We start from the raw sequence: 15,509 nt of genomic DNA, 5'->3' as shown, positions 1-15,509 counted from the left end.
GGCTTATGTAGCTGCAGACCAGCCATGGTGCCCATGCTGACCCCAGTCCACTGCCGAAAGTGCCTACAATGGACACATGAGCATAGGAACTGGACCACAGAGAAATGGAAAAAGGTGGCTTGGCCTGATGATTCATGTTTACTTCTACATCATGTGGTTGGCTGTTTCTGTGTGCATCGCTTACCTGGAGAACACATGGCAGCAGGATGTACTATGGGAAGAAGGCAAGCTGGTGGAGGCAGTGTGATGATTTGGGCAATGTTCTGCTGGGAAACCTTGGGTCCTGCCCTTCATGTGGATGTAATTTTGACACATACTACCTACCTAAGCATTGTTGCACACCATGTAAGCCCTTTCATGAACACGGTATTCCCTGATGGCATTGGCCTTTTTCAGCAGGATAATGCTCCCAGCAGCAATGGTTCAGGAGTGGTTTGAGCAGCACAACAACTCAAGTTGAAGTTGATGGCCTCCAAATTCCCCAGATCTCAATCCAATCGAGCATCTCTGAGATGTGCTGTACAAACAAGTTTGATCCAGGTCTTACAGGTCTTAAAGTATCTGCTGCTAACGTCTTGGTGCTGGTTACCACAGCACACCTTCAGAGGTCTAGCGGAGTCGATGCCTCGACGGGTCAAGGCTGCTTTGGCAAAAGGGGCATAATATCAGGCAGGTGGTCATAATGCTATGGCTGATCGTTGTATATTACCTTAATAGAGTAGCAAGTTGGATGATGGTTACTTTGGGTAGTGTGTGGAACATTGTAAGACTTGTATATTTGTAAAACACCATTTTCATATATAACCTAAGTTGAACTGCAAAATAGCCATTGCCAGCACCCACACTTTGCTGGTTTTATTGACATTTGTCAAAACATTGTTATTAAACACTTTAAAAAGACAGGTAGAAGGGGGACACATCACATTTTACAAAGGCAATATACAGACTAAGTTCTGGAATGGTTTGGAGACCTACACGTTTGTATTTGGAAATGGTTATTATGTGCATTTTGATAATCAGACCTTAAATCTATTTCCTGGTGTACAATTTTTATCAGTGGAGACAGAAAAGTACCACAGAAAATTAACATGTAATTGTAGAGTTAAGACTTGTTTTGCAGATGTTATTTCAGCTGTTGATGAAAGAGACAGTGAGAGTTCTCCGTTCTGTGTCACGTGGGGCATTTGTATGACTGCATCAGATTAACAACATGTGGAAGCCCCCCAATGGGCTTTAATGTGACACAATGGTCACATTATGATGTCAGTATGATGAACCTGCAGAGTTTCTTCACTCTGCATAGTTAATTGGATGAGATCTTTATTTTCGCTAATCTTTCTTCCATTTGCACTTTAGTACATCCAGCCCTTGGTAGATATCTGCTCCAATATTACAGTTTAAGCATTTGCACATTCATCATTCATTTCTAGTATTCCAAATACTGCTCCTACCACGTCACTCACATATCTTCTACGATTTCCACACTTGTGTGTAAACTCAGTTACTTGTAAACCACTAGTAAACAACTTTCTTGCTTGATAAAACAAGATTGGGAACAATTTCTAACCCGACGGTATGAAAAGGGATATTTTTTTAGTGAAATAAAACTTGACCAGAAACCTATAGATTTAACGGTTCAATACTTTAGGCCATATTTATATAGCCATAACCAGAGTACATGGAATGTCCTAGTTATGCAAACATATAACATTTTTAAATCATAAAATTATGCATTGTGCTAACCGTCTAAATACATCTGTATCAAAAAGCATTAGTAATAATAACATTTTTAAAAACCTTAGGTAAAAGTGCAGATGTTCCAAGCTTCTTCTTTAAGACTAAAGCCCATGCCTTTTTTAACATAATTTTGGCTGCAGTTGTGCTACAAATTTGGCATTCAAGTGCCTATAGTAGAGGTTAGGATGTCAAAATCTAGTGATTTTTTTATGATAGCATAGGTGATCTCAGATTTGGTTGCTCTTACTTCATATTTTCTGACTTTATTGAAAACCTACAGTAAAATATTAAGGTTGACATGGCAAGCTGTATAATTCTTAAGCGTGTATGTTAATAATTGTTAAAGCAGGTTTAATGGGCCCACATATGGCTCCAACAATGCCCAGTCCAACTATAATTTGTGTAAAAAAAGTAATCTGATTTTAAGTACAAATTAAAAAATAATAATAAAAACACCACAAATAACGTCAACCAGAAAACTTTAAAATTGTACAATTACAAATGCCTGATCTATGTTGATTAACTTTATAGAGCCTTAAAAAAATCTAAATTAATTCTGTTTTAGAAATAGCGTGAATAACAATGTGTCGGATATAGGATCCATAGCTAAACTGATAATTTGCTTCTTCTCTTTGCAGGTCCTTTGAAACCTCTTGCCTTTCTGCGCAAGCCCCTTCTTTCTATTACCGGGGCCTCTGTTTCCACGTCCTCTGAGCTGCTCTCTCCCCCAATCTCCAACAATTTCTGTGCCGACTGATCATTTTCCACTGCAGACTCCTCCGACTGATCCCCAGAATGGCTTTTCTGTGCATCCGATTGCTGGAATGCCACATCTTCAAGTTCAACCACAAGTAAAGGGCCTTGCCGGAGTACTGGCAGCGCATCCTCCGAGACATTAACGACATGTTCTTCTGGGGAGCCTGTGTCCAGGGTGGAAGTATCATCAGATGTAGCACACACTTCGGTGGGGTTAACCTCCACGTATGTCGAGAGGCCATTATCAGAGAATTCTCCTCTCTGTACTGGGATGGATTCTTCTGTGTTTTTTGCTTCTATCTTCTCTTTAAAGTCATCTTCCACTCTTGTATCTGTATTCTCAGTCCCAGGGGTCATGGTTTCATGCTCTGACGTTTCTAAATCTTCTGTATTTAAAACCTGTAAATAGTGTAAGGTTCTATCTTATACCACATATTAAAACAGACTATGTATTTGTGGCACTAACCGCCATCAGATTCCACAGTTCCGTACTATTAAACATGATACAGAGATTTGAGCATCTCACAAACCCTGACAGTAAGTTGCCTCTTAGTTTGTGCGTACATGCCTATAATGGTTATAATGTGAAAGGCACCGCATGTGCGAGGACACCTGTTAAATCAGAGATGTCTAAAGAAGAGCGCAGGGACACCGGAAGCCTGTGAATTACTTTGGATATGTGACTATGTTTGTCTGCGAGTTCTATCCATGTGTTTGTATGCTTCACAAATCTAACACTATCCATGCTATAAGATGGCTAACTTATACACTCTGATCAACTGACGTTTGCAATAACACTTTCATTGTTACCTGATCAGCAAATGAATCTTCAAATGATTTTTCCAGATCCATGCTCACTGACACAAGTGTGGTCAGAGACTTCTCCTCTGCATCTCCAGGATCCAGGTTGGATTCGGTATCCAAGGCCTCTCTGGCTGTTTCTTGTGTCTCCAACACTTCAGACTGGAAGATGTCTTTTGTCATGTCACCGTTCACAGGTTCCATCTCCATGTCCTACAATAACAGTTACTAGGTTATGGTTATCAGTCACCGGCAAAAACATTTACTACCTATTTCCCCTAAAGCTAAATATGTTTCCTGATGAAACATTTCATTTTTATATTATAACGGAGGATCTTGTTTGAAATTCATCAAAAGAAGCAATTTTAGTTTGTAGACGCAGGCCTTAATTTGGCATAACTGTTGGTGATGAGTATGTGGTGTATATTCAGAATTTTGTGCTTATTACAAATTTTATGTATTTAAGAATTTATGTTAATATTGTTGCAGCAGCATGGAAGGTATTCATCAGCCATGTTTCGGGTGGCAGCATTTAGAGTGTCGCAAGATGGTTCAATAAACTGTATTGTGGCTACTTCCCTGCAATACTTTGCAACTAAACTTTGTGCATTAGAAACATCTTTCTCAGTACTGTTGAATGCACAGACCGGTCTTAGAAATAATCCTTTAATCGAGTAAAATGAATCCAAATTCATTTTTTTTGCTGGGAACAAATAGGTTGCAGCCATAGGAACAAAAAAAAATCCTAACATTCTGTACAAGTTTCTTATTTTTTTAATGGGATTAAACCTCAGAGGAAATAATAAAATTACAAATTTGCTAAGGTTTATTTGCTTAACATAATAGTTACAACACATAATGGGCAACACATCCAAGAGGTCATAGTTGTATAAAAGCTATGTAAAAAGCTGCCTTTGGATTTTATGTTTATAAATATGGGAAATAAATCATGCTGCTGTCTAATCTATTGTGTCTGTGTTATATTTACAATATAAAAAAACAATGGACTTTAACTAAATCTGATTTCTGAAATGACAGTGACTCGGAACGATGGCTTCTACCTGTTTATCTTCACAGTTCTCTGGTATTTTCAGAATCTCTTGATTTTCTTGTAACATCTGCTCAGCTGGTTTAGCAGATATCTCCTCCTGTAGTTTAGCCATATCCGACTCATCTTTTTCTTCTGCTAATTGTTGTATAAGTTCGTTAAAATTTTCCACTATCTGTTCTTTAGATTCCAGGCTGTAGACAGGTAACATAGATATCAAACAGTCAGCAATAATCTTTACAAAGTAAAACGTGTGTTAGGTCAAATATGGTTACGCAAAGAAGTGGCAGTTTTCAACCTCAGTGATGATTTATTCATAGTGATTAATAACTCATAGTTAATATGTGAACAGAAGATAGTTCAAGGGAGGAAAGCAAACGGGTAGCTTTATGTAAAAACAAAAACATATGGTATTAAAATCACACTTTTGTTTTGTACGGCAAACAACAATTATGATTAACATGTTTTCCTCTATGATCAGATGGGTCTATTATCATATTCACAACAAATCGTCTTGATTCAACTCAGGTATTTATTCATTTCTGAGTTATGGTTAAAAAAGTTGAGGGAACAGACAATGATTGGGCACTGATGGTAAATCCAGGTCAAGTGGTCACTCCAAGGTACTAACGGTCATCTTACAAAGTGGCGGTGGTTATCCATTGCCATCACAAATGGACAGTAAGTTCTACCATAATGTTTGACAATACAGTAGTCTTTGGGGGCTAGATGTAGGCAGTAAAGAGTAACATCATTACTTCTTAAAGGGATCCTGACAGGGGCTATTATCCTCTGTATCAGCTTCCTCCTGTTCTGGTTCCAGAATTTTCTTTCCAATCTTTGGACGCTTTAAGTGGCTGCTTCTTGTACGAGTAGAAACAGGTGTGACATCACCTTGATCTGAAAAAAGGAAAAAGTCACAGAACACATCTTCACTGAGGACCATTTTAGGCGGCCTGTTGTATGTTAGCAATAGCAATGCTTCATAACTGCTGATGTAATTCAAGATATTAATAGAGATCATCAGTAAGTTTGTACAATTGTAGGTAGAAATGATCAATCGGCGAATATACCCCAAGTGAAACGCCAATTTGGAAACAACAATTCCTGTAAAGTATTTTCAACTCATATGATTAAGGTTTATAAAAGTAACTAATTTTGGTGAGTTATTTACCTCCAGAAGCACCGACCTTAAGAGTATTATTCTCAGTTTGTGGTTCCACCTGTTCAGTAAAATAAAGCAGTTAATAATGAAACAATATTTGCTCCTTTGCAGACATTTTTATATTTATTTTTGTTCCAGAATACAGGTCCTATCACTTTAAATTACCCTACACATGACCCTAGGGACTATTTCAGTAGCGCACCTCTAAAAAAGCATAAAACCACAGAGCTATGCCTTTTTTTTACGCATATGGGAAGTTTACTGGAACACCATTACTTTACATCACTGTATTTTATGATCAAGAAGAAATGTTTTTTTTCATGAGACTTCACCCATTCATATGCATACATTCTGTATAGACCATGCATAGTGAGTGGTGTCTCAGTCAAAACATGGCTCAAGTGAGTGGTACCTCTGCATTCTCTGTGAAATCTTGCTCACTGGCCTGTTTCTGGATCTCTGAACTCCTTTCATCAGGAGCTACAGGTTCGGGAGGAGAATGCTGTGAGGAGGCTTCAGTGCATGACAGGGTGACTTCACTTTTTAATGTTTCTGTAAATGTAAAAACAGATAGGTTTTTCATTTTTAGCTCCATTTAGGGTTAGAGTTGACGTGCACTACATTCCTTCCGAGCAGCCCACTAGAGGTTTGCATGTTGTCATGAAAGCAAGATATCAAAGCCAGCATGATGCAGAGCGACAGCCTCAAATCAACTTTTTACAATAAAAGCTTTTTTCAATGTCTGTTGCAAAGCTTAGCTTAGTTTATCTTAGCAGATTTGTAACACTTGCCAATTAATCATAGCCACCAGCAGAACGAACACAGCCTAAAACATACACGTTATTTATTTAGGGAAGACTCCTCGCCAATCGATATATTTATCTGGCGCGGTTCTAACTTAAAGTCACAATTTGTATGGGAGGTGTGTGCTCATACATTTCATATTACTTGAAAATGTAATAGCTGTGCATTAGAATACTATAAATACAATTTCATTATAGTGTCTGTACCTTCTAGTCTCCGGGCTTCCTTCTGAAATATACTTGCAATCAGCGTTCTCTGAAACCAATGTCCTACTCCTTCGACCTCCCACAGAAGCTCCTGATCTCCAGGGTATTTCTCTAAGTATTGCTTACAGGCTGTAAAACAATCCCAAGAACAGTTATCTACACACTGACTAACTAACATTTCTGCGTTACCATTTTAGATTTACCGGTCATTTCTCCTATTCCAATTTTCAGAAAGTAAATTCACTGTTTACGTATACATCTGTAAACAGCCCTTTGCTGTGTCGTTTTTCTGTAATGCAGGCTTAAAAAAAAATGATCTTGTCGAAGTGAGTAGAAACAGCTCTCTCCAAGAGATAGCAAGACAGATACCAGGACGTTAAAAGTATATAAATTTCTTTAATAAACAAATAAAATGTTCCAGCTTACATTAAAAAGTCTTTAAGATGTCCAGGTTTACTTCGCTCGGTATTGTGCTAAAAAACGCTACAGTTCTGATTTCATGTGTGGCATATGATGGATTTTCGGGTATACTGTTCGTCCCCTCCTGTTGATGTCAAACCACACAATGCGTTTTCTCCAATCGCTTCCTCAGGTGTGCTCCAATCGCTTCCTCACGTGTGCTCCAATCGCTTCCTCACGTGTGCTCCAATCGCTTCCTCACGTGTGCTCCAATCGCTTCCTCACATGTGCTCCAATCGCTTCCTCACATGTGCTCCAATCGTTTCCTCAGGTGTGCTCCAATGGCTTCCTCAGGTGTGCTCCAATGGCTTCCTCACGTGTGCTCCAATCGCTTCCTCAGGTGTGCTCCAATCGCTTCCTCAGGTGTGCTCCAATGGCTTCCTCACGTGTGCTCCAATCGCTTCCTCAGGTGTGCTCCAATCAAAGCCATTGGAGCGAAACGGCTTGTGCGGTTTGACATCACAAGAAGGGGACGAACAGTATACCCGAAAATCCATTATACGCCACACATAAAATTGGAACGGTAGCGTTTTTTAGCACAATACCGAGCGAAGGATAATGGGACATCTTAAAGACTTTTTGATGTAAGCTTGAACATTTTTTGTTTATTAAAGATATTTATATACTTTTAACCTCCTGGTATCTGTCTTGCAATCTCTTGGAGAGAGCCGTTTCTACTCACTTCCACGAGATCATTCTTTTCGGTGGGGACATTCACAACCTGCATTACAGAAAAACGAATCATTTTAGTGCCCTAAAAAGTGTAAGGGTCTCTCCTATATTTTTAATACAAATAACCTTGGATTTTGACATACTACACTATATTTTTATCCTTGTTTTATTGTCCGTTGTTTTGTCTTCTTAAGCATCCAAAGATCTTCAGAATACGTATAATTTGTTCTGGGAATAATATACAGTATATTCATTTATTATATTTTGAGCGCTTTCACTATTTTTTCTATATGTTCACATTAAATATTATGTTTGGTTTTTATTGTCTAGATATATATATCTCCAGGTCAGCTTCCCAACCTGCACATTTTACAGATAGCAAAAACACCACATAAAACGCTTTTAATTTTAAAGGCACAAGGTGTATAGTGGACACTGCTAAGAAATTAAACCACTAGTACAATATCGGTAAAAAATGTGGAAGAGACCCTTAACTTAAAGTTCCTTAAAATATAATCACCAATTAAAGAATAACGTATGCAACAATAGTTATAAAGCTGTTGAGGTGCCCACTACCACTACAAGTAAGAACATTGCACCAACCTGTGTGCATTACATGAGACAATGGATATCTCAGGCCAAGGGTTTCTTCTGTAAATGAATCTACAAAATCTTCCAGCATCTCCAGTGTAAATCCTTTATTCCGATATCTTTTTCTTACAAACATGGTATCCAGAACCGGAAGCCGATAACTCTGGGTGAGATATGCAGCACACATGCTTCCTAGCAATATAATCACACAACATGATTATTATTGAGATGTGAGTAGAACACCGTGTTATTTGGCACTTTGTGCTATATTCTAGGACTGGTTGCACATTGAGGTCACTGAAACACTAGTGATCGCTACTGACCTATGTAAAGTAATAGCGTTAGGTTACAGCTTCAATACTGATTTGTTATTTGGTTCTAATGTGAACGCAGCATTGCTCAAGCAGTGGTCCATGGGCATCCGTCCTGGTCTTCAGAATGGGAATAGGTAGGGAATGTGAATATGCGGGTGCAAACAATACTGCTGCAGCAAAATTGAACTGATTTTGAGTAGAAATGTAAGGGGGTGGTAATTAAATATTTGTCCATTTTAATTTTCATGATTGTATGTGACCTACAGTAGGAACGTGGACCTTGGGAACCAACTCATTTCTAAAGTGCCCATAGGCAAAACAAGTGACTTTAGGGCACATATTTGCTAGATCACATGCATTTTGGGGAGTTTCACAATACCCAAGGTTGATTAACCTTATAGTGAACCAGAGTTTAAAAAAAGACTAAAACATCTACAGGACCAAAGTTCTGCATTTTCTATATAAAATTACTAAACATGCTAATAATGATTATATAAGTGCCCATTGTAAACAATAAAACTGTACCATTCAAACCACATGGTAATATTAATACACAATACTGTATACAAAACACAGTCTTATGTAGGGAAATGTGTCCAAAATGATCCAATAATTTTGGTGAGTTACTTTGAATTTTTGCATCTTGTCATCAGGTGAATTTTAATCCTGGTACCTGCTTCACACTAAAGGATATTTACTTGGAACATGGAATAAGTTACAAAGAAGCCACCTGAAGGTTTGACCGAGTAAAAGCCAACAGCCTCTCCGTTCCTCCATAAAATCTTGGCATAATCTGTGCTGCTGTGGCAGAGGAAGGGGACCTCATTCCTTTCCATCTCTTGTTTCCGATATATAATTCGATTCAAGACATAGAGCACCACTCTTTCTCCAAGGGACCTGGCCTACAAAAACATGTAAAAAAAATAAAATAATACAGGTTAACCCTTAGTTATTTATTTCTTTTTTTCTCCTTTTTGTGAAGATTGTCAAAATGTTACAAATATCAAGAGAAAACTTTTTCAAATATTTACAAACTCATTACAAGAAACCCACAACACACATATCTTTGAATCCCTTGATAACACACCCATCATATTATATTGTCTGCTTGTATTGTCTAGTTCCGGATGCGAATATCAGAACTATTCTAGATAGCCTCTGCTTAGTGTATTGCCGCAGTGGCATTATGTCAGTGTAAAAGAATATCAGGTGTGTGATAAACACACATATATTGTGTTCATGTATAAATTCTTAATCTACAATTGAATGTCATATTATCAAAAAAGTACACAGGGTTATTAGCTCAGGGTACCATACATCATATTCACTACTAACTTCTGCCCAATAGATGGCAATAACACAGAGGCGTCATGTTGAATTTTATGGTCTACACCAGTGATGGTGAGCGTTTTTGGGCCCAAGTGCCCAATTTTCTGCATTAAACCAATTTGCAGTCTTTATAATACCGACACTGTATATTAACACGTGAAAAATATTTAATTAAATAACATGAGCATTTGCACTGAATGTATATGAGTGAACATGTTTGAATGTGTCCAATTTTACTAAGCAAAACAGTGTTTATGCAACTGTAATGATACTAATGTGGCAAAGGACTACCATAAACATGTTCTTTGGGCATAACTTGTGGGTCTTTTGTTGCTGTATGCATACTGACAATCTGCTCAGCTCATTCTCAGTGGCAGCAGCACATGGGTTCTATCTGAGAAGCCACCAAAATTCTTGCACCCATCCTGTTTAATCTAAATGTATGTTAATATACTTATAATAAACAAGATGGGTGCTAGATGTTTGGTGGCTTCTCAGAAGGAACCCACGTGCTGCTGCCACTGCCCTTCTCTTCCTTAACATATGAGAAAAGAATTGTTGAACATAATGCTGCTTATTTTCATATTCCGTTTAAAATAAATTTAGGTACAATTTGCCTCCTTCAAAATTTTTTATTGGAACATTTGTCGTGTGGCGTAAGTGGAACAGTGTCTTTAATATTTTACATTATAAAATTATATTTGTTTCAAAAAAAGGTTCAGTGGTGATGTCGCCATTTAAAAAATAAAACCAGAGTAAGATGTGATCTTGAAAAATAATTTGTGCGTCCTGTTTACGTTGCCAGCATAAGGAAAGGCGTTAATTCTTTGCATCTACACTAGAATCACAGAAATACTTTAGTTAAATGCATTAAATAAATACTACATGCATAATCACCGGCTCAGATGTAGAGCTCACACTTTGAGGTCTCCCTGCCCCATAAAAAAAATATTATCAAAATCTGTATTTTCCATACCATATGTGTTCCATGTCCATCTCAGAAAAAACATGAGCTATGCAGAAACCTAAAAAAGTTGCTTACCTGCTGAAGTCCATCCCTCAAAGGATTAGATGTTCTCACAATATCATTAACTGCCCACCACTGATCAGCGAGATACAGGGCCACAGCTTTAAAAAAAGAAATACCAAGCTTTAAAGAATGTACACTGATGACATAAGTGGATTTTACTGCTTGACAAGTTACACTCATGAAGTATTTTAACTTCTAGAAAATAAACATATTCATCTAAAAATTGCAACACATAAATTGTTTTACGGAAAGATTTAGAAGGAGATTGAGATTTGCCGTACATTATTATTGTCATCGTTATTATTAATTGGGAATCCCCATCACCCAGAAAGGCTGCACGTTTCTACAGCCTCACATTTACCTAGATAATATGAGAAGAGATTAGTTTCTGCTCGACAGATGCTGTGATCTGATCTTTCAGTTGGCTTATGTTCCAGCTCCCATCTGCACCAATATACTGACTACAGGATAGTATTTAAAACACATAAATACATTCCTTATTCCGGCTGTTTATATACCTGCACCACTGCAGCCATTATTCTCAACCAGATCCAAAGCTGCCTGATGATGATGGGAACTGCAATGAACTAACAAAGGCTCTCTTCCCTGTGTCCTGCACATTGCTTATACCAAAACATTTAGAAAAGCCTTTGAAAACCCAGATTCCCAACACTTTTACACTGTACCTGTAAGGTTATCTTCCGGTGCGAAAAGTGCAAGAACTTTGTGTGTCTGATCCCCTCCATAAAGCGGAACAAAACCCACTGTGGAAAGGCTGATTGGGATCTGCAAAAAATATCACATTCAGCAAATTGGTATTTGGAACAAAATTCTAACATAAATAATTGATTCCTAAACATTGGCGGTCATACATCAGCATGGTTTTTAAAGTTCTGATCTACCTACTACCTATTGCTGAATTTAACACTTTTATCACTAAATGCCATATATGAAAAATAAATATATAAAAAATATAAGCATGGACATTATCATACACTGTACAAAGGCTGCCTTTAAGAGTCAAGGCTTTAGAAACACAGAATTTGATGGCACATAAGATCCATTTGGGTATCTAGTGTGCCCATTTTTCTGTATGTAAAGACTCTTTAATCAGGACCTTAATCAGTCCTTAATCTTGTCCCTCAATGTATTAGCCTCTACTACGTCTGCAAGCAGGGCAGTCATCAGAAATTTTGGGTCCCCTACGGAACAAATAGTCTGCCCCCCCACATGAATCCCCCCCCACACACACACCACTAGGACTTTTTCTCCTACTCCTACATTTTGGTGGCAAAGATGGCACAGGCAAGCTGTTTAGGGCAAATATGGCACAGGAAGACTGTGCCTCTGTCATGGCAAATAGCACAAAAAATAGTTTTCATTTATACCTTGCTGAAAATACATTGCACCAGTATTACCTCGCTATTATCTCCCAATGATAAGTACTCTGGATTGTCAGGATCAGAGCATCGTAGATCAGACAAGTAATCTTCTGATAAGCTCTCCAGTTCTTCATGGCTGCAGTTTTCCAGAATATCAACAGGGAAGGCCATTCCTGAAACAGTAATATAGAATGACATTTATAAATTATTATTATTTAGCGTCATCATATTCTGCAGCTCTGTAAAATGGGTAAACAGGACATACCAAGGATGGTTCTGCTGGAACAGGCTTACAATATAAAATATAATAATATGTTTTGATGAACTGGTAATAAGGGATGTTGATGCTGTGTGTCTGTTACTTCATATAAAGTATGCAACATTCCTGACATATATATATATATATATATATATATATATGTATATTCATGTATGACACTTAGGGTCTGACATATCCCCGGTCTCAGGCCTTGCTAGATTTGCCATTTGGATTCCTTTTACAAACTTGTGCTTTTTATGACTGTAAACTCTTTTTCCTTCATTTATTCAGACTAACTGTACCGCTATCATACCGCTGTATGGCTGCTGAACGTCTAATATAAGTATTAGAAACCCATGTTGTGAATACCATTACTAAGATGAGCACCCTGTGATCACTGTGGCAATGCACATTAGTTATGTTTCCCAGTTTTATATATATATATTTATTTATTACTAATATGAGATTATTAGTAATAAAGTTTTTGTTTTTTTTCAAGGAAGTAAGATACCTTAGATAACTTCATTAGTTTTGATATAATTTCCCCTGCATTGTAAGAAGCTAATATTTTGATTAATTTAACTGATCAAATTACGAAGACGCATTGGTTGTTTTAACACAGATTCTCACGTGTTTCAGGTTTACATATATTTTGAGAATAATGCTCATCCTGAAGTTGCTTTTATAATAAACCAATCTCATTAGTCTGTAGACAAGATCTGATTATATCCTCTTTTACTGGAAGGCTTGATCATAGAGAGCCAAGGAAATCATATATGCTTTAATATTGAGTTCCGCTCTGATTTTGTCACTTTGGAGCAGAACTGGGACGTTGTTCCCATATATATTGTGAGGCTGAAAAACAACTGTAGTGACTCAAAGGGATTTTGATGTAGAACCAATACAAGAGCTGTGAATGTCACTTTAACCTCATCCATGGTTGAAAGGATTGTGCATACACCCTCAGAGAAGACCATTTACCCGTCTGAAGAGGGAATAGCTGCTTGTTCTTAGCATGACGAGCTGTTTTGATGCTACCTTTTCAATTAACTGATTATACGCACAGCAGAGCATTAAAGGAGGTCATTCTGTATTACAGCGACCAGGACTCACCCAAGAGGTCTGAGTAAATATGGCGGCGTTCCCCTGTATTACAAAGAACTCTGTATGTTGACGTCAATCTTCTGATGTCTAAAAGGAATGCTAACTATTACATTGAAATACAGACAGATTTCTCCTGTGCCCAGTAGCCTGTCTGGACAAATAAATGTCATGTCATCTGTGCTTCTCATCAACGCAGCTATACTCTGACAGGACAGAAATTATTCCGGGTGAATAAGCAAACCACATGCAGCCTTAAGCAAATAATACTCATTAAAAACACTCATGCAGAACGGATATTGAAGTGGAAAAGAATGTCCAAATAAAACACAAATTAAGTGTCCTCGTTTTACTGAAAACAGGAAAAGCAGCCTATGAAGGGTACTGGGGCTAATACTGTACGGGCATCTTCACGTAACACACAGGGAATGTTTGATCGATGTAATGTTTTAAAGCTATTGCTTGTATTTAGCAATAGCAACGGCAACATCTAAATTCTCTGGGACACCACTGTTAAGTGATTCCATTAAAAATTTCAATATAAACTAATTATTTCTAGCAAGGATTTGGGCAGTTAAAGGGGCAATTTATTGAATCGGATAGTCCTACTAAGAATGTAAGTTGAACAGCACCTTTATTCTAATTTCTAATAATCAAATACACCAAAAATATTAACCGTACCCAACCCAATCATATGTCAGTAAGAAACAGTAATTAGTAAAGCAAACAAGCTCCACTGTGAATGAAAGCACATTAAACAAGGTCAACTCGGGCTTTCTTGCTGGAAATTTTCCACATGCTTCAAACTGCATAGTTAAATGTGAAGTCTTGTGTAAAAATACGTATTTTCACGTAAGTTTAAAATAGAGTGTTGTATACAGTAATGTTCTGTAGTAACGAAGAGAACTGCGTTTTGTTTCACATTTAATAAACTCTGTTTCTCTGTAGTTCTGGAGGTCACTATTATAAGCAGTGACATATCCTGGATAAATCTGTAGTATAATGAAAGGAAGAGTTCTGGGATATGACATCATATCCAAGCACTCTAGAGGAGGTTTGCAGCTCAGGTATGTGTGGAAGGGAAGCTGGGCGCTCTGATCTAGTTCAGGGCCCATGAATATTGCACTCATTGTAAGCAGAAATGTGACATTTTGTTCACATTCCTAACTCAAACTGATTTGATGGTTTGTGTGAATACTAATGAAGCTTTGATTATACTGTCCCCTTCCTAAAATTTCATTAGGCAGAGGGTGCATCTGGGTGATTAAGACTGAGATATTCTATTGTTTACCGCAACGCAGGACTGAGCCATGATAACGGACCTAAACACATACAAGAAGCAACTATGCAGCCCCTGTAAAATATATATATGGAGTATACACCAATCAGCCATAAGATTAAGACCTCTAACAGGTGACGTGAATAACACTGATATCTTGTTATCATGGCACCTGTCGGTGGGTGGGATATATTTTAAGCAAGTGGACATTTTGTCCTTAAAGTTGATGTGTTTAGCAGGAAAAATGGATCAGAGCGAATTTGACAAGGGCCAAACTGTCAGGGCTAGACGACTGGGTCAGACATCTCCAAAACTGGAGCCCTTGTGGGGTGTTCCCAGTCTGCAGTGGTCAGTACCCATCAAAAGTGGTCCAAGGGAGGAAAAGCGGTGAACTGGCGACAGGATCATGGGCGGCCAATGCTCATTGATCCACATGGGTGGCTAAGGCTGGCCCGTGTGGTCAAATCCAACAAACGAGGAGAACACATGGCACCAGGATTCATGGCCCACCTCGCAACTTACAGGACTTAAATGACATGTCAGGGCTGTTCTGGCCGCAAAAAAAGGGGACCTACA

At 38.0% G+C, this 15,509-nt stretch overlaps 1 protein-coding gene across 1 annotated transcript; it reads right to left on the bottom strand.

Moving 5' to 3' along the window:
• Nucleotides 1-2,343: 2,343 nt before the first annotated feature.
• LOC149276088 (soluble lamin-associated protein of 75 kDa-like) lies at nucleotides 2,344-12,465 on the bottom strand. Its single transcript, XM_089503938.1, has 12 exons — nucleotides 12,331-12,465; nucleotides 11,599-11,698; nucleotides 10,925-11,010; nucleotides 9,284-9,455; nucleotides 8,252-8,431; nucleotides 6,518-6,646; nucleotides 5,920-6,059; nucleotides 5,517-5,565; nucleotides 5,101-5,242; nucleotides 4,356-4,536; nucleotides 3,304-3,507; nucleotides 2,344-2,892 (listed from the first exon to the last, which is right to left on the bottom strand). The coding sequence occupies exons 1-12, from the start codon at nucleotides 12,463-12,465 to the stop codon at nucleotides 2,344-2,346; spliced, it is 2,067 nt and encodes a 688-aa protein (XP_089360064.1).
• Between the last annotated feature and the right edge of the window lie 3,044 nt (nucleotides 12,466-15,509).

Source organism: Sceloporus occidentalis, unplaced genomic scaffold, assembly GCF_023333645.1.
Source record: "Sceloporus occidentalis isolate IW3139 unplaced genomic scaffold, rSceOcc1.0.p SCAF_248, whole genome shotgun sequence".
NCBI classification, from domain to species: Eukaryota; Metazoa; Chordata; class Lepidosauria; order Squamata; family Phrynosomatidae; genus Sceloporus; species Sceloporus occidentalis.
Note: the sequence above shows the minus strand (reverse complement) of the source record. Positions and strands in the feature narration are given on the sequence as shown.